The 21,500-nt window shown below is 52.6% G+C and overlaps 2 protein-coding genes across 2 annotated transcripts; one reads left to right on the top strand and one right to left on the bottom strand.

Moving 5' to 3' along the window:
* The first annotated feature begins 7,114 nt into the window (after positions 1-7,114).
* Positions 7,115-13,478, top strand: LOC125449592 (kelch domain-containing protein 9-like). Its single transcript, XM_048525425.2, has 5 exons — positions 7,115-7,517; positions 10,330-10,865; positions 12,183-12,345; positions 12,443-12,641; positions 13,226-13,478. The coding sequence occupies exons 1-5, from the start codon at positions 7,503-7,505 to the stop codon at positions 13,390-13,392; spliced, it is 1,080 nt and encodes a 359-aa protein (XP_048381382.2). The 5' UTR covers positions 7,115-7,502; the 3' UTR covers positions 13,393-13,478.
* A 2,212-nt stretch (positions 13,479-15,690) lies between these two features.
* On the bottom strand, positions 15,691-21,203 carry pfdn2 (prefoldin subunit 2). Its single transcript, XM_048525459.2, has 3 exons — positions 21,007-21,203; positions 17,485-17,608; positions 15,691-16,524 (listed from the first exon to the last, which is right to left on the bottom strand). Exons 1-3 carry the CDS (start codon positions 21,174-21,176, stop codon positions 16,357-16,359), a joined length of 462 nt encoding a protein of 153 aa, XP_048381416.1. The 5' UTR covers positions 21,177-21,203; the 3' UTR covers positions 15,691-16,356.
* Between the last annotated feature and the right edge of the window lie 297 nt (positions 21,204-21,500).

Raw genomic sequence — 21,500 nt, 5'->3', positions numbered from 1 at the left:
GTATAAAATCTTGTCCGGTTCAAACCAGGAACAAGTTGCAATTACAGACTTGAACTGGTTAAAACATTAACCATCCTAATAAATTCCAGACTGTTTAACCAAAAACAGGCTCTCACACACCCCCTTCCCCATTTACACACACCGGGCAGTCTGTTCCCTATCGGAGGGGGATTAACCCCCTCACACACCCCCTTCCCCATTTACACACACCGGGCAGTCTGTTCCCCTATCGCAGGGGGATTAACCCCCTCACACACCCCCTTCCCCATTTACACACACCGGGCAGTCTGTTCCCCTATCGGAGGGGGATTAAACCCCACACACACCCCCTCCCCATTTACACACACCGGGCAGTCTGTTCCCGTATCGGAGGGGGATTAACCCCCTCACACACCCCCTCCCCATTTACACACACTGGGCAGTCTGTTCCCCTATCGGAGTGGGATTAACCCCCTTACACACCCCCTCCCCATTTACACACACCGGGCAGTCTGTTCCCCTATTGGAGGGGGATTAACCCCCTCACACACCCCCTCCCCATTTATACACACCGGGCAGTCTGTTCCCCTATCGGAGGGGAACCCTCTCACACACCCCCTCCCCATTTACACACACCGGGCAGTCTGTCCCCCTATCGGAGGGGGATTAACCCCCTCACACACCCCCTCCCCATTTACACACACCGGGCAGTCAGTTCCCCTATCGGAGGGAGATTAACCCCCTCACACACACCGGGCAGTCTGTTCCCCTATCGGAGGGGGATTAACCCCCTCACACACCCCCTCCCCATTTACACACACCGGGCAGTCTGTTCCCCTATCGGAGGGAGATTAAACCCCTCACACACCCCCTCCCCATTTACACACACCGGGCAGTCAGTTCCCCTATCGGAGGGGGATTAACGCCCTCACACACCCCCTCCCCATTTACACACACCGGGCAGTCTGTTCCCCTCTAGGAGGGGGATTAACCCCCTCACACACCCCCTCCCCATTTACACACACCGGGAAGTCTGTTCCCCTCTAGGAGGGGGATTAACCCCCTCACACACCCCCTCCCCATTTACACACACCGGGCAGTTTGTTCCCCTCTAGGAGGGGGATTAACCCTCTCGTCTACCTTTTTGCTTTTTTTTAATCTGCGCTCACGCATATCTGGCTGAGCCCAGCATTTATTGCCCCCTGTCCCTATTCGACCCCTTGAGAAGGTGTGTTGGGCTTCCTTCTTGTACCACTCCTGTCCATGTGCTGTGGGTTGACCTACAATCTCTCCTTAGGGAGGGAATTCCAGGGATTCTGACCCAGCGACACTGAAGGAACGGGGATATATTTCCAAGTCAGGATGGGGAGTGGCTCGGAGGGGACCTTGCAGGGAGTGGGGGTCCCATGTACCTGCTGCCCCTTGTCCTTCTGGATGGAAGTGGGTCATGGGTTTGGAAGGTGCTGCCTGAGGATCTTTGGTGAATCTCTGCAGAGCATCTTGTTGATGGTACACACTGCTTCGACCGAGTGTCGGTGGGAGGAGGGAGTGGGATGTTTGTGGATGTGGTGCCAATCGAGCGGGGCTGCTTTGTCCTGGATGGTGTCAACAAGCATGGTGGCTCAATGGTTAGCACTGCAGCCTCACAGCACCAGGGACCCAGCTTCAATTCCAGCCTCAGGTAACTGTGTGTTTCGAGTTTGCGCATTCTCCCTGTGTCTGCGTGGGTTTTCTCCGGGTGCTCCGTCTTCCTCCGACAGTCCAAAGATGTGCAGGCTAGGTGGTTTGGCCATGCTAAATTGCCCGCAGTGTTCAGGGGAGTGTGGGTTATAGGTGGTTGGGTCTGGGTGGGATGCTCCAAGGGGCAGTGTGGACTTGTTGGGCCGAAGGCCTGTTTCCACACTGTAGGGAATCTAATCTTGAGTGTTGTTGGAGCTGCCCCCATCCAGGGGCAAGTGGGGAGTATCCCATCCCACTCCTGCCTTGTGCCTTGTAGATGGTGTGGCAGGATTTGGGGGGGAGATAGGACGGGAGTTACTCACTGCAGGATTCCCAGCCTCTGACCTGCCCTTGTAGCTGCTGTTTGTGTGGTGGGTCCAGTTGAGTTTGTGGTCAATGGTAACCCCCAGGATGTTGGCAGTGTGGGATTCGGTGAAAATAACATTGGAGTTCCTGGGGGACGTTCGTTTCTCTCCCATTGGAATTTACCTGGCATTTGGGGACATTAAGTTTACTCTCTGATTGTCAGCCCAAGCCTAGGTATTGTCGAGATCTTTTTGCACGCGGACACGGACTGCTTCAGTATCTGAGGAGTCACGAATGGGGTTGAACATTGTGTTATCATCAACAAACATCCCCACGTCTGACCTTATGATGGCGGGAAGGTCATTGATGAAGCAGCTAAAGGTGGTTGATCCCAGGCCACTCCCCTGAGGGACTCCTACAGAGATGCCCTGGTGTCTGAGATGACTGACCTTCAACAACCACGACCAGCCTCCTGCGTGCCAGGTATGACTCCAACCGCTGGAGTTTGCCCTCTCATGCCCATTCATTCCAGATTTGCTCGGGCTCCTTGATGCCACACTCGGTCGAATGCAGCCTCAATGTCAAGGGCTGTCACTCTCGCCTCGCCCCTGGAATTCAGCTGTTCTGTCCATGTTTGAACCGAGGCTGTAATGAGGTCTGGAGCTGAGTGGCCCATCTGGACGTCACTGAGCAGGTTATTGCTGAGCTGAGCTGTTAAGAAAGCATATGGTGTTTTGGCTTTCATTAACAGGGGGATTGAGTTTAAGAGTCGTGAGATCTTGTTGCAGCTCTATAAAACTTTGGTTAGACCACACTTGGAATACTGCGTCCAGTTCTGGTCGCCCTATTATAGGAAAGATGTGGATGCTTTGGAGAGGGTTCAGAGGAGGTTTACCAGGATGCTGCCTGGACTGGAGGGCTTACCTTATAAAAGAGGTTGACTGAGCTTGGTCTCTTTTCATTGGAGAAAAGGAGGAGGAGAGGGGACCTAATTGAGGTATACAAGATAATGAGAGGCATAGATAGAGTTGATAGCCAGAGACTATTTCCCAGGGCAGAAATGGCTAACACGAGGGGTCATAGTTTTAAGCTGGTTGGTGGAAAGTATAGAGGGGATGTCAGAGGCAGGTTCTTTACGCAGAGAGTTGTGAGAGCATGGAATGAGTTGCCAGCAGCAGTTGTGGAAGCAAGGTCATTGGGGTCATTTAAGAGACTGCTGGACATGTATATGGTCACAGAAATTTGAGGGTGCATACATGAGGATCAATGGTCGGCACAACATTGTGGGCTGAAGGGCCTGTTCTGTGCTGTACTGTTCTATGTTCTATGTTCTATGTTCTAGGTGTTGCTTGAGATTAGAGTCACTGGGCATGAACTGGCTGGTACAGACTGGTCCTGCTTTATGCGGATAAGATGTATTTGTCATCAAACCACACTGGAGTAGGCCAATGGAAATGATGCCCTGCTTAGCCACAAAAGTTAAGATTTTTGTTTCAAACAATATGTAAAATCCCCAAACTACCCAATTTCCAGGCCAGGTATCTGCCCATAACCTGAACTACTATTTTTTTTTAAACAGGAAGTTAGGTTTTAACTATAAGCAGACAAACAAATGAAGTAAACTCTCCAAATGAGAACTCTCAGCCTCCCTCTTACACACCCAAAGGCAGGCAATAATCAGCACTAAAAACACACACACACACACACACAACTTAGAAACCAATGCTATTTATTCCCAAGATCCATTGGTGATCTGAAGGTTCGTCCTTGACTTTGGATTTACCAGGATGTTGCTGGGAATGGAGAGTTGAGTTCTAAGGAGATGCTGGGACTTCTTCCGCAGAAGCGGAGGAGATTGAGGTTACAGAGGTCAATAAAATCATGAGGGGTTATAGAGAAGGTGAACAGCTAAGGTCTTTAACCCAGGGTGTGTGTGCGCGGGGGGTGAGGATGTGGGGCTCGGAACTAGAGGGGCATAGGTTTAAGGTGAGATGGGAAAGACTTAAAAGGGACCCAAGGGGCAACACATAGACACAGAGGGTGGTGAGAATTAGGATGATGTGCCAGAGGAGGTGGGTTACAATTACATTGGATGGGCATTTGAACAGGTACATGACAGGAGGGAAATGGGTCAAACGCAGGCAAATGGGACTAGTTTAGTCTGGGAAAGCTGGTTGGAATCGATGAGGTGATTCAAAGTGTCTGTTTTCATACTGTATGGTTCTGTGGTATCTGTAATGCTGGGGACCACCGGAGGAGGCCGAGATGGATCATCCACTCAGCACTTCTGGCTGAAGATTTCTGCTTCAGCCTTTGCTCTGATGCGGGGCTCTTGCATCGTTGAGGATGGGAATATTTGTGGAGCCCCCTCCTCCAGTGAGCTGTTTAATTGCCCCCCACCATTCACCACCGGACGTGGCAGGACTGCGGAGCTTAGATGGGATCTGTTGGATGTGGGATCCCTTAGCTCTGCCTATCACTTGCTGCTCTCGCTGTTTGGTGTGTAAGCTGCCCTGTTTGGGGGCTTCACCAGGTTGATATCTCCCCTTCAGGTATTCCTGGTGTTGCCCCTGGCACGCCCTCCTGCACCGTCCATTGAACCAGGGTTGATCCCCTGGCCTGACGGTGATGGTTGAGTGGGGGATATGCCGGGCGTGAGGTTACAGATTGTGTTGCTGTACAATCCTGCTGCTGTTGGTGGCCCACAGCGCCTCATGGACGCCCGGTCGATGTTGCCGATCTGTGCGCAGTCTGTCCCATTGAGCACGGTGATAGTGCCACACAACAGGATGGAGGCTGTTCTCAATGCGAAGGCGGGACTCTGTCTCCACGAGGACCGTGCGATGGTCACTCTTACCGATACTGCCCTGGACAGATGCTCCTGCAGCTGGTAGGTTGGTAAGGACGGGGTCAAGTATGTTTTTCCCTCTTGTTGGTTCCCTCACCACCTGCCACAGACCCAGTCTCGCAGCTCTGTCCTTTAGGGCCCGGCCAGCTCGATCAGTAATCCTGCTGCCGAGCCACTCTTGGTGGGGGGCACTGAAATCCCCCACCCAGGGTACATTCTGTGTCCGAGCCACCCTCAGCGCTGCCTCTAAGTGCTGTTCAACATGGAGGAGAGACTGATTCACCAGCGGAGGGAGGCCGGGACGTGGTAACCAGCAGGAAGTTTCCTTACCCATGTTTAACCTGAAGCCACGAGACTTCATGGGGTTCGGGGTCAAGGTTGAGGGCTCCCAGAACAACTCCCTCCTGACTGTATCCCACTGTGCGCGCCCCCCCCGCCCCGCTGGGTCTGCCCTGCCGGTGGGACAGGACATATCCAGGGACAGAGATGGTTGTGTCTGGGACATGGCCTGTGAGGCAATGATACTGCGAGGCTGTGCCAGGCTGTTTTGAGGCGAGTCTGTGAGACAGCTCTCCCGATGGTGGCACTAACCCCCTGCAGGGGGTTTGCAGGGTCAGCAGGCAGGTTTCTGCCATGGACTTTTCTAGTGCTGAGCTCGACGCCAGCTGATCCACCCAGTTTCACTTCCTTTATTAGACTTTGTGGTGAGTGGTACAACTGAGTGGCTTGCTGGGATATTACAGAGGGCATCCGAGAGGTGCCCACATCGCTGTGGGTCTGGAGTCACATGCCAGTCAGACCGGGTGAGGATGGTAGATACCACCCACCAGGATACAGGTGTACCCCAAAATGGGATTGTCTGACAACAGAAAATAGTTGAAATTAGCCCCACACCGGGCGGTCTGTTCCCCTATCGGAGGGGGATTAACCCTCTCACACACCCCCTCCCCATTTACACACACCGGACAGTCTGTTCCCCCATCGGAGGGGGATTAACCCCCTCACACACCCCCTCCCCATTTACACACCCCGGGCAGTCTGTTCCCCTATCGGAGGGGGATTAACCCCCTCACACACCCCGGGCAGTCTGTTCCCCTATCGGAGGGGGATTAACCCCCTCACACACCCTGGGCAGTCTGTTCCCCTATTGGAGGGGGATTAACCCCCTCCCCATTTACACACACCGGGCAGTCTGTTCCCCTATCGGAGGGGGATTAACCCCCTCACACACCCCGGGCAGTCTGTTCCCCTATCGGAGGGGGATTAACCCCCTCACACACCCTGGGCAGTCTGTTCCCCTATTGGAGGGGGATTAACCCCCTCACACACCCCCTCCCCATTTACACACACCGGGCAGTCTGTTCCCCTATCGGAGGGGGATTAACCCCCTCACCCACCCCCTCCCCATTTACACACACCGGGCAGTCTGTTCCCCTATCGGAGGGGGATTAACCCCCTCACCCACCCCCTCCCCATTTACACACACCGGGCAGTCTGTTCCCCTATCGGAGGGGGATTAACCCCCTCACACACCCCCTCCCCATTTACACACACCGGGCAGTCTGTTCCCCTATCGGAGGGGGATTAACCCCCTCACACACACCCTCCCCATTTACACACACCGGGCAGTCTGTTCCCCTATCGGAGGGGGATTAACCCCCTCACACACCCCCACCCCATTTACACACACCGGGCAGTCTGTTCCCCTATCGGAGGGGGATTAACCCCCTCACACACCCCCTCCCCATTTACACACACCGGGCAGTCTGTTCCCCTATCGGAGGGGGATTAACCCCCTCACACACCCCTTCCCCATTTACACACACCGGGCAGTCTGTTCCCTTATCGGAGGGGGATTAACCCCCTCACACACCCCCTCCCCATTTACACACAGTTCCTGCCCCTCCCCTCTGCAGCAGCGCCGCCGCTGTCTGGCGCCTCGGCCATGCCCACAGCCGCCGGCGGGGGTGGGGGGCGGGGTGGAGACCGCTGCCGGGGCCACCGGCCGCTGACCGCGGCAAATGCAGGTCAGACCGGGGTCGCCCTGGTCCCACCGTCCAGCCCCAGGTCGGGGGCCCTCTCCCAGTCCGGGGGCCCTCTCCCAGTCCGGGACGGTCCAGCTGGCCCCGTTCCCCTGGCAACCGGTCATCTGTTGGCGTTGCTACACCGGGTACCGCTCCTGATTGGACAGTTAGAAATTGTTACAGCCGGCCCAGAGCCTGTCATTGGTCAGTTGCAGCTCCATAACAGATCAGGCGGAAATCTCATTCATTAGAAGCTGCGAGAATCACCGGCACTCTCCTTCAATTCCAATCTCTTTTTAATTCCTTCCCTCTGGAAAGTTGTTGGAAATTTTAAAATACTTTATCCTCCTTTATCTTGGGATTGCAATTGTCCAGGAACAATTTTCAATGGATTTGCCGGGAACTGTATTTGGAAATTCACCGTAATTTTAATCAGTTAACTTGGCGGGGGGGACGGGTTGTGGTCTGAGTTGGTCGGGTCGGGATTTGAATAGAAACTCTGGAACGCTAGGGAGTGTGATCGGAAACCCGCGAACCGGTCCAATCGGCTGTGGTTCGCGAAGGGTGATTTGCTTTGAGGAGTTCAGGCTAATGTTTGATCGATTACAGTGGGAAGCTGAGACGAAATGTTTGTTGATCAGGTAGGAATCGTGAATTCTGCTTTGCGAGAAATTTTGTCAGTAGCTTGCTTGGGCTTGTGATGATGGACCGTAAGTGCTTTGAATCTTTTAATTGATGAATTTTCGATGGTTAATGGGTCAGTAATGGATTGAAAATTGTTGGTGAGCGAATGGTTAGGAAGATTGTCCTTTGTTTAGTTTGAGATTGAAATGGATTTGAAGGGGATTTAAATTGTTTGGTTAATGATAATAATTAGTTGGGTAATAACTCACTGTATTTCTTTCATGGAGACTTTGGGCTTATTGTACACTCTCCTGGATATCAGAGGAAGTGCAACAGAGACAGACTATTGTGGGGTGGGGGTGGGTTTTGATGTTGGCTGGTGTTCCAAGAGGAAAACCTGTCCAGGGTTACAGTACCTCGCACAGCACAGTGAGGAAGGACAGTGTGAGAATGGCCTCCTTCATCAAGATCAGAGAGGAACGAGGGGAAGGGGTGGGAAGTTGAGAGCTGGCAACGCCGTCGATGTTCAACGGTTTGTGGCAGCCTGTGCTGTCAGGAGCTGGACTGCCCAGTCAGCAGATTAACCTCCCGTGTGGAGCAGAAATTGGACCACCACCTCCCCCACCCAGCTACTGAGACTGGCTGATAAATATTGGCAGCTTCACGGCGGAGTGGGGAGCAAGGGGGGATCGACCGGGAGGTCAGGGCCCAGGATCCAGTCGCAAAAACACCTGTAAACCATCACCCCTCAGCTTTCTGCACTCCTCTTATTGTGGATGCAATTTCACACATTTCCTTGGATCCCATGGGCTCCCACGCAGGATCCTGTCAAAAGCTGTGCTGTAGTCCAAGCAGACAACATCGATAGCATCTCCCTCATCAACACAACCAGTCACCCTCAACAAAAAGCTCAGTCCAGTCGATCCGCTCCCTAACTGTTCCTGATTAATCCCTCCCTCTCCTCACTCGGATTAATTCTGTCCCTCGGAATTGTTTCTGATCGTTTTCCCCATCGTTGAGGTTGCTCTGCGATTCCCTGGTGAATCCCTTGTCTTGTGTGAAGACACTACATCTGCCGTCCTCTGGCGCCTCTCTTGTAGCCAGTACTAAACTGACAACTTTTGCCAGTGCACTTCCTGTGTCCTCTCGCTTGACAGCCCAGGCTATATTCCATCTGGCCCCGGAGGTTTGTCTAAACTTAAAACCTGACGGACCATTCAGAGCCCCCTTTGTTTTCAATTATATCCCGATCTTCCTGGTTTTTATCCCCACACCATCCCTCGCACTGTCGAACCAAAGGATTCATTTGGAGCCATCCCTACTTCCTTTGACTCCAAATGCAACTCACTGTTGTATTCCTTAATAGTCCCTGCTCTTGCCCTCATTATTCCTTAACGCACCAGTAAATAAATTGAGGATTTTCCCTTATCTTACCTGCCAGCATCTCTTCATGTCTCCTTATTGCTCTCGTAATCTTTTTAAGGACTGTCTTGTACATTCTACCTACCTCCCTAACCTCTGCTGATTTCAGCCCTCACTATTTGCGATAAGCCACCTTTTTTATCCTTATATATTCCTCTGCCATCCCGGGATTCCTGGATTTGTTGCTCCCACTCTGAATCTCCAGTAGAACGTTTCGGCACTGTGGTGCTCCCTATTTCCTTTCTGAATGCACTGAGACAGAATGATGCATAAGAATCTGCTCCCAGCGCACTGTGACCAAATCATAGCTGATCTTAGTAAAAATTATCCATTCCCCCACCCCCACAAAGTGTAGAAATTTGATTTCAGGCCCATCCCTGTCCCTTCCCATAAACCTCTTGAACTGAACTGAATTAGGATTGCTATTTCCTAAATCCTCTCCCATGGACCCTTCCATCACTTGCCTGCCTTCACTCCCTAGAATTAACTCCGGGACTGCCCCACAGCTGTATTATTTACACACTCATGTAAAATCTCGCTAAATATCTGATCTTCTTTTTCTCTCAGACCCTGCAGTGTGAGTGCCTGTTTGTGGTTGTAAGTTCCACCCATACGGCCTCACTTGAGGAGCAATCTAAGACATCATTCCCTCTTTACTGCCCCTAATGGATTCCCCGAAGCAATACTATGATCCCTCCTCTCCTTCTTTTACCTCCTTCCCTGTCTCACCCGAAGATCCTGAATCCCTGGACCCTTGGGTTGCTAATCCGGCATGCTCCAGCTCCCTCAAATGTGTTCTCTGTGACAGCCATGGCGTCGACCACCCCATATACTAATTGACGTTCCCAGCTCATCTGCCCCATTCGCCAACCTCCTTGAATGAGCATAAACACCGCCTAGGCCCCTCCAAATCCCCCGGCCCACATGGGCTATGCCTCCTTGGTTTGCGTGCCGTCTCTGCAGATGTAGGCCGTGTAACCCTTCCTCCTGAACAGCTGGCCTGTCCTGGATCCTGGCCTCCTGCTGAGTTTGGTTAGACTGACCAGGTTGGGTCACCAATTGACTAGAGGGTGATCAACCGCCTGTCTATGCCGGTGATTGACCAATTGGCTAGAAGGTGATCAATCACCTATCCATGCCTGTGATTGACCAATCGGTTAGAGGGTGATCAACCACCTATCTATGTCTGGATTGCCCAATTGGCTAGAGAGTGATCAACCGCCAATCTATGCCGGTGATTGACCAATTAGTGAGAGGCCCATGGATTGACTCAAGGGTGATTTGTTAGAGGGGCCTACTGGTTGACCTGTTAGTTTCATGAACCACCCATACCCCACCCTTCACCACCCCCCCCCCACCACCGCCCCAACGTCCACCAAAAGGTCACATGTCTTCTTGTTCCCGCAGGAGGAGGTCAGAGGTCATGCGGTCTCCCCGAGCGACGCTGAGGACGGCTGGGCCTGGAAGAGGGTGGGCTCCTCGGAGCTGCTGGCTCGGGCCTTCCACAGCGCCAATCTGGTCGGGGGCAAGCTGCTGGTGTTCGGGGGCACGAGGTCGGCCGATCCCCGGGATCCCCCCCTTGGGGACCTGCTAGTCCTGGAGCCCTTGGGCCTGGCGGTCGAGAGGGTGGTGTCGGGAGGCCCGGCCCGCAGTCACCATGCGGCCGTGACCCTTCACGACCGCTGGCTGGTAGTGGTGGGTGGCTGGGATGGTAAGAGGAGGCTGGCAGATGTCCACAGCTTTGACCTGGCACCAGGCGGGGGCTGGAGGGAGCTGAGCCAGGCAGTGGGGAACCAGGCCCCTGTGGGCCTCAGTGGGCACACTTGCACCAAGCTCTCGGACCATGAAGTGCTGGTGCTGGGCAGGGAAGGTGGGGTCCACACCCAGAGGAGATTTGCCAGTATCTTCAGTCTTCACATCAACACCTACTCGCACACGTACTGGTATGTATCAGGGATTGGGAGAAAGCAACGTGTGAACTAATCCCACTGCCCCGCTCCCTCCCCATATCCCTGTATCCATCCCCAAACTAATCCCACTGCCCCGCTCCCTCTCCGTATCCCTGTATCACTCCCCAAACTAACCCCACTGCCCCGCTCCCTCCCCATATCCCTGTATCCATCCCCAAACTAATCCCACTGCCCCACTCCCTCCCCATAGCCCTGTATCCATCCCCAAACTAATCCCACTGCCCCACTCCCTCCCCATAGCCCTGTATCAGTCCCCAAACTAATCACACTGCCGTGGTCCCTCCCCACATCCCTGTATCAATCCCCACAGTATTCCCACTGCCCCGCTCTCTCCGCAGTCCCCTGTATCAATCTCTTTACTAATCCTAGGAAATGGGGAATGAGGGAAATGGCGGGGCAGAACAGGGGCGTGGGACTGACGGGAAACCTGTTTGAAAAGGGCCTCTTCAGGCTCAAAGTGCTGAGCGATCTCATCCCAGATAATTTTTAATGTTTTGAAGTCTAACAGAGCGATGGCAGGATTTGTACTGAATGGGACCACTGTTTTCCTGCTGCTTCACAGTGGCCTCTGATGCTCTCGAGACATTGAGCTGTACTGGACAGAAACAGACCCTTCGCTCCAACTCATCCCTGCTGACCCGATATCCTAAATTAATCCGGTCCCATTTGCCAGCATTTGGTCCATATCCCTCTGAACTCTTCCTATCCATGTCCCCATCCAGATGCCTTTTAAATGCTGTAACTGTACCAGCCCCCACCACTTCCTCTGGCAGCTCATTCCATACACGCACCACCCTCTGTGTGAAATAGTTACCCCTCAGGTCCCTTTTAAATCTTTCCCCTCTAGTTTTGGACTCCCCTACCCTGGGGGAAAAGACCTTGTCTATTCATCCCATCCACGCCCCTCATGATTTTATAAACCACTGTAAGGCCACCCCCGCTGACGCTCCAGGGAATAAAGCCCCAGCCTCTCTCAGAATTCCGACTGCGCAGAAAGAGGCCACTCAGCACACTGATCATGCACCCACCCTCCACAGAGTATCCCAGCACATCCCCAGGAATCCTGCATTTCCCAGGGCTAATCCAAGCAGCCTGTACATCCCTCTCTTCCCCGCACCCCCACCCAAACTCTTTACAAGCCTTAGCGGCCTTCTCCCTCTTGCTGGAGCAGAATTGTACGCAGTACTCCAGAACGTGACGTTGCCAAACCCTGGAGCAGCCAGGGCATTGTGCTGATTTTACGCAAGGTATGACGCCTGACACCTCCGCTCCATTCCCAAACCATTCCAGGTACAAGGAATGCGAGTCAAGGACAGCTTCGAGATCGGGACACACCGCCATCCTGACCCAGGCTCATGGGCACCGGGCAACACAGTACCAACTCCTGGTTTTTGGGGGCCGAAATTCCGCTGAGATGGAGCCTGTGGAGATCTGGACGGAAGGGGGCGTCAGGGTGAGTGTCCGAGAGAGAAGGAGAGGTGTTGGGGGGGGAACCGGGAGAAGGACAAGAGGATGGCCTGACGACTAATCAGCTCCTTCTCCGCCGACAGCCAGAGCACGTGCATGCTCCCGGACTGGTCGAGCACCTCCGCTCCCTCATCAGCTCGGGAACAGCGACCTCCAGGAGGCCTGGTGCCCTGCGCCATCACTCGATGACCCTGGTGGGACCCTTCGCTGTGCTCTATGGGGGAGAATGTTTCAGTAAGACCACCGACGCCGTCTGCAACGACCTCTTCATCTACGACACACGTAAGTTACAAAACTGCCCAGTGCTGAACGTGTACAGGGAGCTTTACGCTATACATAACTGTCCCTGGAGTGTTTCATGGGGGGAGGGGGGGGGGTGGGCAGTGTAGAGGGAGCTTCACCCTGTATCTAACCCCATGCTGTCCCTGTCCTGGCAGTGTTTGTTGGGGGGACAGTGTAGAGGAAGCTTTACTCCATATCTAACCCTGTGCTGTCCCTGTCCTGGGAGTGTTTGATGGGGGGGACAGTGTAGAGGGAGCTTTACTCTGTCTAACCCCGTGCTGTCCCTGTCCTGGGAGTGTTTGATGGGGGGATCAGTGAAGTGGGAGCCTCAATCTGTGTCTAACCCCGTGCTGTCCTTGCCCTGGGAGTGTAAAATGGGGGGGACAGTGTAGAGGGAGCTTTACTCTGTGTCTCACCCCGTGCTGTCCCTGTCGCTGGGAGTGTTTGAAGGGGGGACAGTGTAGAGGCAGCTTTACTCTGTGTCTCACCCCGTGCTGTCCCTGGGAGAGGTGAGAGAGACACACAATGTGTGGAGAGGGATTGTGGTGAATATTACACGTGCTGATCCAGCGGTATTTCTCCAGGGTCCCCAGGAGCAACGTGGTACCACATCTCCAACAGAGACCCTCAGATGAAGAGGTTTGGTCATCGGGTGGTCCTGACGGCGAACCGTCTGTGCCTGATTGGGGGCAGAGGGCAAGATGGCAGGAGCTGCAGCTCCCATATCTACACCCTGGGCCCGAAGAGCTGACCGCCATCTTGAGGAGGGGGAAATCGGGAATCTTTCAAAATAATGAAATAACCTGCAGCCACAATCTGCAGGAAACGTACAACGTTTTTGGTTTTTGTTTGTCATTTATGCAAATGATTCAGATGAGAAAACAGCTACAATTTTAACCTCACTGCGAAGCCTCTTCCAGAGATGCCTAACCCCCTCCCTCCAGACAAACCTCAGGGATCGCTCTCCCACTGCGACTCCTCTCCACCGATCTTCTCCTCTATCCGCCTCCCCTATTTATTTCAGAACCCCCTACGGCTCCCCCATTTCTGAAGAAGGGTCCTGACCCGAAACGTCAGCCTTCCTGCTCCTCTGATGCTGCTTGGCCTGCTGTGTTCATCCAGCTCTACACCTTGTTATTTCAGACTCTCCAGCATCTGCAGCTCCTACTATCTCAGGAAGTACCCACATTATAGGAAGGATATTATCAAACTGGCCTGCGTTCAGGAGAGATTTACTGGGATTGGAGAGTTTGGGTTATAAGGAAGACACTTTTTTGGCCCCACGAGTGCGTAGGAGATTGAGGGCTGACCTTTTGAAGGTTTATAACGAGCTGTTGTAGGTTGCAACGGGACATTGACAGGATGCAGAGCTGGGCAAAAAAGTGGCAAATGGAATTCAACCCAGAAAAGCGTGAAATGATTGATTTTGCAAGGTCAAATTTGAATGCAGAGTACAGGGTTAATGGCAGGATTCTCGGCAGTGTGCAGGAACAGATCTTGGGGTCCACGCCCAAGTTGATAGGGTTGTAAAGAAGGCATACGGTGTGTTGACTTCGATTGACGGGGGGATTGAGTTTAAGAGCTGCACGGTTATGCTGCAGCTCTATAAAACTCTGGTGAGACCACACTTGGGATATTATGTTCAGTTCTGGTCACCTCATTATAGGAAAGATGTGGAAGTTTTAGAGAGGGTGCAGAGGAGATTTACCAGGATGCTGCCTGAACTGGAGGGCAGGTCTTAGGAGGAAAGGTTGAGGGAGCTAGGGCTATATTCATTGGAGCGAAGAAGGATGAGCGGTGACTTGATAGAGGCATACAAGGTGATGAGAGGTGTAGACAGAATGGATACCCAGAGACTTTTTCCCAGGGCAGAAATGACTATCACGAGGGGGCATGACTTTAAGGTGATTGGAGGAAGGTATAGGGAGATGTCAGGGGTAAGTTGTTCTCACACACAATGAGAGAATGGTGGGCATGTGGAATGAGACGCCAGCAGTGGTAGCAGAGTCAGAGACTTTTAAGCGACTCTTGGATAGATATACGAAGGGTAGATTGATCTTAGTGTGATAATACGTTGGCAGATCAGCGTGGGCCAAAGGGCCTGTACTGTTCTATGTTCACCCATAACAGCTGGGTACTTATCCTATTATTCCCCCCTTCAACTTGGTGGGATGTGATACCCCCCACTTGCCCCTGGATGGGGGCAGCCCCAACACTCGGAGCTCGACACCATCCAGGACCAAGCAGCCCCCGCTCGATTGGCACCACATCCACAAACACCCCACTCTCTTCTCCTCCCCCCACCCTCCCCCCCCCCAACCGCTCAGTCGCAGCAGTGTGTACCATCTACAAGATGCTCTGCAGAGATTCACCAAAGATCCTCAGGCAGCACCTTCCAAACTCCACGACCCACTTCCATCCAGGACAAGGGGCAGCAGGTACATGGGACCCCCACCCCCTACACGTTCCCCTCCGAGCCCCTCCCCATCCTGACTTGGAAATATATCCCTGTTCCTTCAGTGTCACTGGGTCAGAATCCCTGGAATTCCCTCCCTAAGGGGACACTGTGGACTCCAGAGGTTCAAGAGGGCAGCTCACCACCACTTTTCCAAGGGGTCAACTCGGGATGTTTAATAAACACAGGATTCGCCAGTTGGCTGGCTAACTTCCCACAGGCAATAGGAGACTCTCAGGAAGCTGCGTTACACAACAGCAGGAGGCCATTCAGCCCCACTCTAGGTTATGACACAGAAACAGATGGAAGCCATCCACTTAATAGGTTGGCACAACACTGGAGGCCGTAGGGCCTGTACTGTTCCATGTTTTAATAGATTACACAAAGAGGAAGGGACCATTCTGTCTCAGCAAGCCAGCAGGAGTGGATCAGCATCATCCCCCAATCCTGTTGTACAGAGGAGCGGGGGGCACTCTGCATCCCCAGCTGGATGGATACCCTGTTGATAACGTCAGGTGGTGATCTCAGGTCAGGCGTGGAACTCATCATGTTGGAGAGTGGGTGAGTACAGAGACTGGGAGCAGGCAGTCAATATTCAAACAAATAGTTTTATTGATGCAGTGTTACAGAGAAGACAGAAGAAAACCAGAAAACCATGCTAAACCTCAAAGAGGCTGGTTCAATCCCGACTGAAGTTCGGGTAAACGTTACAGAAAGGTGGGGTAAAGAGAGGGGAGAGTGGGATGAAATAGGACAGTCCTCTTGCACTGCCAGCACGGGACACAGTGGGCTGAATGGCCCCACAGCCAAGCGCAATTCCAAAACAAAGACACAGCCAGCCTGAGGAAGGGAGGGAGTGGGAGAGGAATGGCGGATTGAAACTTGAGAATAGAGCACCCGAGAGGATGTGCTGGGTGACAATTTGGGAGAGGGGGTCCTGGAAAATTGGGGGGGGGGGGGGGGGGGGGGGGGAGAGAAGAGGAGAGAAGCTGAAATGTCATACTTCCTGTAAAAGTACAATAGTCAACGTGACACTTATAAATTCAACTAGTGACAACCAACAGCCTTTCAAGCCTTGTGCAGTAACAGTGACACGCTGTTGCCTCCCAAGGTCGAAGTGCCACCGAGTTTCACAAGGGCATTCACAGGCCTCGGCTCCACTCCCGCCACACGTCGTTGGGGGGGTGGGCTGAAATTTAAAAACAAAGCCACGTGCAGGGGACAGAGGGGGTGTACCCCAGCAGCTGGAGGGGTCACAGCCTAGGAGACCAGCACTCCGGTGCCCCCTGTGCGTCCCCTGGACTCTCCATCGCGGGCGGCTTTCTCATCTTCGTTCATCAGCCGGATGTTGTATTTCTCCCGGTATTCGTTCAGCTCACGGCCTTTACTCTGCATCTGGGCATTCAGGTTCTCAATCAGCTTCACCAGCTGCGGGGGGGGGGGGGGGGGGGGGGGGGGAGGAGAGCGACACACACGTGAGAGCAGCAGAGAGAGAGAGAGAGACACACACACACACACACACGAGAGCAGCGCACACGCGGAGAGCGACACACACACACGGAAGTAGCAGAGACAGACAGACAGAGACACACACACACACACACACACACACACACACACACACACACGTGAGGGGCCGGGAGTTGGGTGCAGGGAAAGGACACAGAACGATATAGTCAACTCTACTCTCTGGCAGCCTCAGCATCACCCCCACCCCCTGCAACGCAAACACTTCCACCCACAATGTTTCTGAGGCACACAGGTAACTCTTGTGACTTCTGGAAGCGGGGGGGGGGCACCGAAATCCCAAGACTGCAGCTCCTTTCAGAGTTCCACTCTGCCCCAAGATCTGCAATTCACCCTCTTTCCCCACCCACCCCCCCAAGACGTGTGCAGCCACCAAGGCTCCACTGTTCTCAGGCCTGTGAGGGAACAAGCTGTTACAGCAGGACTGACTCTCCCCAAATGCAAGGTGGGGCAGAGATTTTGTTCCTTTTAAATTTATTCATTTACAGAACAAGGGCATCACCGACCAGGCCGGCATTTATTGCCCATGCTTAACTGCCCAGACAGCAGTTTAGAGTCAACCACATTGCTGTGGGTCTGGAGTCACATGTCGGCCCAGACCAGGTCAGGGCAGCTGTCCAAGAGGACACCGATGAACAGATGGGATTTTCTGACAAACCACAGATTCACGGTCGTCTACTCTCACTTGCAGTGTTTTTCTTTTGTTAATTCCACCATCAGCCATGGCAGGATTCAAACCTGGGCTCCCAGGACACTTCCTGATTTTTCCTGGGGTAATAAGCACCGCTGCATTCCCCCCCACCAACGCCAAAACCTGTCTGCCTGCCTGACCCCTGTCTCCCCCCCACCACCGTCAGGTACCTGCTGCTTGTTACTCTCGAGAGCTGGCAGCACCTCTCGCACAGTCCTCTCCACCAGCACGCCTCCAACCATCCTGAAACACCTCCGGTCTGGATTAACCTCCGCCAGTGTATCAATCACCAGCCTGGGTGGGGGGAACCAAACACTGTTTAAAGCAACAACCGCAGAGACAGTGTAACACTGCGGCCCAGTCTGTACTGGCCCAACCAGCCGCGCTCCCTCCAGCCAGTGTACCCCTCCCACATACAGCCCCGTTAACCCTTTCGGAAACCCCTTCCCAAGAACTGCTGAATCACAGACTCCCCGCAGCGTGGAGGCAGGCCATTCGGCCCAACGACCTTCCAAACGGCATCCCATCTAGACTTACCCTATCCCTGCAATTCGGCACGGCCTATCCTCCTAACCTGCATGTCTTTGGACAGCTCTGCACCCTCCTCACAGCTCACCCTCCCCACCCAGCGTTGCAAGTTTCGCGGAATTGTATTAGGTTCCTTCGTCCACGTTATGTTGTGAATAGCTCGGGTCCTAGTACTAACCCCTGCACTAGCCCACCAGTCACTGCCTGCCACTTACAAGGGGGCGAAAAAAATCCATTGATTCCAACTCTTTCATTAGCAGACTGGAAACCATTTTCTAACCACCTCAATATGCTCCCATGCCCTTTAAGTTAATATGTTTTATGTGGGACTTTTGTCTGGAAATGCAAATAAACCACATCTACAGACTCCCCCACCCAGGTTAACTCCATCAATCATTACGGGTCGTGGCCATTACAGAAACTTGGGTAACTCCAGGACAGGGATGGTTGTTGGAAGTCCCGGGATTTAGATGCTTTGGAAGAAATAGGGAGTGACATTGCTAGTCAGGGGGAGTATAGCAGCTACTAAAAGGCAGTTCAAGAATGATGTGTCTACAGAGTCAGTTTGGGTTGAGGTCCAGAACAAGAAAGGAGCTGTCATTTTGTTGGGGTTTTTTTTATATAAACAGACCCCTAATAGTTGCAGAGAAGTGGAGGAGCGGATTGGGAGGCAGATACTGGAAAGGTGCAGAAGTCACAGGGTTACAAGTCATGGGTGACTTCAACTTTCCAAATATTGATTGGGAACATGTTAGTTGATAGTTGGGATGGAACGGATTGTGTCCAGTCCATTCAGGAAGGATTCCGGACACGGTAAGTACATACAGCAACATGAGGAGAGGACACTTTAGGTACGGTGCTTGGCAATGAACCGGGCCAAGTGTTAGACCTGTGGGTAGGAGAGCATTTTGGCGATAGCGATCATAACTCTGTTACTTTTACAACAGTCATGGAAAAGAATAGATACGTAAAGCAGGGTTAGGTTTACAATTGGGGCAAGGGTCATTAATTCTGTTAGGCAAGAACTGGGTAACATTAAAGGGGAACAGATGCTGTCAGGGAACAGCACTATTGAAATGCGGAGATTGTTTAAAGAAGGCAGACTGCTTGTGTGCTTGATGTGTTTGTCCCTAGCAGGCAGAGAAGATGCAGTCAAGAGGGGTCAAACGTCTGGTTAAGAGGAAGAAGGAGGCTTATATAAGGTTTAGGAAACAAGGAACGGAAAAGGCTCTAGAGGGATACAAGTTAGCCAGGAAGGGGCTGAAGGAAGGGCTTAGGAGAGCTAAAAGGGTGCATGAGAAAAACCTCAGCAGATAGGATCAAGGAAAACCCCAAGGCTTTTTACACATACGTGAGGAATAAGAGAATAACCAGAGATAGGGCAAGGCCGATCATGGACTGTAAAGGGCATTTGTGCACTGAGCCTTAAGAGATAGGAGAGGTCCTTCATGAATACTTTTCTTCAGTATTCACAACTGAGAGGAACCTAGTTGTAGAGGAAGACATTGTGAAACAGGCTGGTAGACTAGAGGAAGTCGATGTCAGTAAGGAAGATATGCTAGGAATTTTGAGGAAGTTGAAGACAGATAAGTCCCCCGGGTCTGATGGGATTCATCCAACGATTCTATGGGAAGTGAGGGACAAGATTGCAGGGCCTTTGGCAATGATCTTTTCGTCCTCACTGTCCATGGGTATACTGCCGGAAGACTGGAGAGAGACGAACATTGTTCCCCTGTTCTAAAAACAGAATAAGGATAACCCTGGAAATTACAGGCTAATTAGTCTTACTTCAATGGTGGGTAAATTATTGGAACGGACTCGGAGATAGGATTCACAATCACTCGGAAAGACAGTTTGATTTGTGATAGTCAGCATGGGTTTGTGAGGGGCAGATCATGCCTCACAAACCTTATTGAATTGTTTGAAGAGGTGACCAAACTCGTGGATGAAGGTGGAGCAGTGGATGTGGTATACATGGATTTAAGTAAGGCATTAGATAAGGATCCCCGTAATAGGCTCATGCAGAAGGTAAGGAGGCATGGGATAGGGGGTAATGTGGCAGATTGTATTCAGAACTGGCTGACCCTTAGAAGGCAAAGGGTGGTAGTGGATGGAAAACATTCAACATGGTGTTCAGTTACGAGTGGTGTACCACAAGGATCTATCCTGGGTCCTCTTCTATTTGTGGTTTTTGTAAATGATTTGGATGAAGGAGTGGAAGGGTGGATTAGTAAGTTCACGGACGATATGAAGGTGGGTTGTGTTGTGGATAGTGCGGAGGACTGTCCTCGGTTACAAAGGGGCATTAATAGGATGCAGAGCTGGGCTGAGAAGTGGCAGATGGAGTTTAACTCTGAAAAGTGAGAGATGACTCATTTTGGAAGGGCAAGCTTGAGAGCAGAATACAGGGTTAACAGAAAGGTTCTTGGCAGTGTGGAGGAGCAGAGGGATCTTGGGGTTCATGTCCACAGTTCCCTGAAAGCTGCCACCCAGGTGGATAGAGTTGTTAAGAAGGTGTACGGTGTGTGAGCTTTCAGTAATAGAGGGATTGAGAACCGTGAAGTTATGCTCCAGCTATACAAAAGCCTGGTTCAGCCACATCTGGAGTATGGTGTCCAGTTCTGGTTGCCTCATTACAGGGAAAGATGTGGAAGTGTTGGAAAAGGTGCAGAGGAGATTTGCCAGGATGTTGTCTGGAATGGAGGGAAGGTCTTACGAGGAAAGGTTGAGAGAGCTAGGGCTTTTCTCTTTAGAGCAACGAAGGATGAGAGGTGATTGACAGAGGTGTACAAAATGATCGGAGATATAGATAGAGTGGACAGCCAGACACTTTTTCCTAGGGTGGAGGTAGCTATGATGAGGGGACATAGATTTAAAGTGAGTGGAGGTAGATATAGGGGTGACATCAGAGGGAGGTTCTTTACTCAGAGAGTGGTCGGAGAGGGGAGTAGAGTCGGCCTCATTAGGGGCATTTAAGCGGCTATTAGACAGGTATATGGATGGAAGTATAAGGTAGGGGTGGAGGTTAGGTAGACCTTAGGATTAGGGTAAAAGTTGGGCACAACATCATGGGCCAAGGGCCTGTGCCATTTATATATAATCAAACCCCGACCCGCCCACCCACCCAACCCTTTCCATTCTCTCTTCCCTCCCCGTCCCGTTACCCGTGCTCCGCCACCTCCTGCTCCAGCTCGGCCCCTTTGCCCGCCAGGCCGCGCTGCTCCTGCCGCAGTTTGTTGAAGCCGGCCAGCACCTGCTCGGGTGTGGGGGCGGCGGCCTGGGCCTGTTGGGCCCGGCCTCCCGACAGCATCCCTACCGCGCCGGGTCCCTCCATCCCACCACTGGAGAGGGGCGGGGCCCTCCGGCCTCCTTTTATAGAGACGGTGGGTGGTGCCCGCGGATACCGCCTGACTGGGCTTTCACATCAACAGCGGGAGGGAAGTCAACCAGTTACATATAAAAAAAACGCAGCGTAAACAAAACCCCGCCGACACACCGAAATAAATCAATAAACCGTGAACCGGCTCTCAATTTCACATCCAACCCCTTTTCACGCCGATCATTTTGTGAAGCCGTCTTTTTTCTGCGCCCCCCCCCTCCAGAAAAAACTTCGGCGAAATTTTCCCTGAATGTTGTAGCATTGTGGGAATGGTGTTCG

Source organism: Stegostoma tigrinum, chromosome 46, assembly GCF_030684315.1.
Source record: "Stegostoma tigrinum isolate sSteTig4 chromosome 46, sSteTig4.hap1, whole genome shotgun sequence".
Taxonomy (NCBI): domain Eukaryota; kingdom Metazoa; phylum Chordata; class Chondrichthyes; order Orectolobiformes; family Stegostomatidae; genus Stegostoma; species Stegostoma tigrinum.
The sequence above is the reverse complement of the archived record's forward strand: the minus strand, read 5'-3'. Positions and strand labels throughout refer to the sequence as shown.

Excerpts from the sequence above, each read along its gene's own strand:
- pfdn2 (XM_048525459.2), bottom strand. The coding sequence starts at position 21,176 with ATGGAGGGACCCGGCGCGGTAGGGATGCTGTCGGGAGGCCGGGCCCAA. Across the intron at positions 17,609-21,006 it reads CAGGAGGTGGCGGAGCACGG|GCTGGTGATTGATACACTGG; the intron begins GTAACGGGACGG and ends CCCCCCACCCAG. Across the intron at positions 16,525-17,484 it reads TCGAGAGTAACAAGCAGCAG|CTGGTGAAGCTGATTGAGAA; the intron begins GTACCTGACGGT and ends CCCCCCCCGCAG.
- LOC125449592 (XM_048525425.2), top strand. Across the intron at positions 10,866-12,182 it reads ACCTACTCGCACACGTACTG|GTACAAGGAATGCGAGTCAA; the intron begins GTATGTATCAGG and ends AAACCATTCCAG. Across the intron at positions 12,642-13,225 it reads CCTCTTCATCTACGACACAC|GGTCCCCAGGAGCAACGTGG; the intron begins GTAAGTTACAAA and ends GTATTTCTCCAG.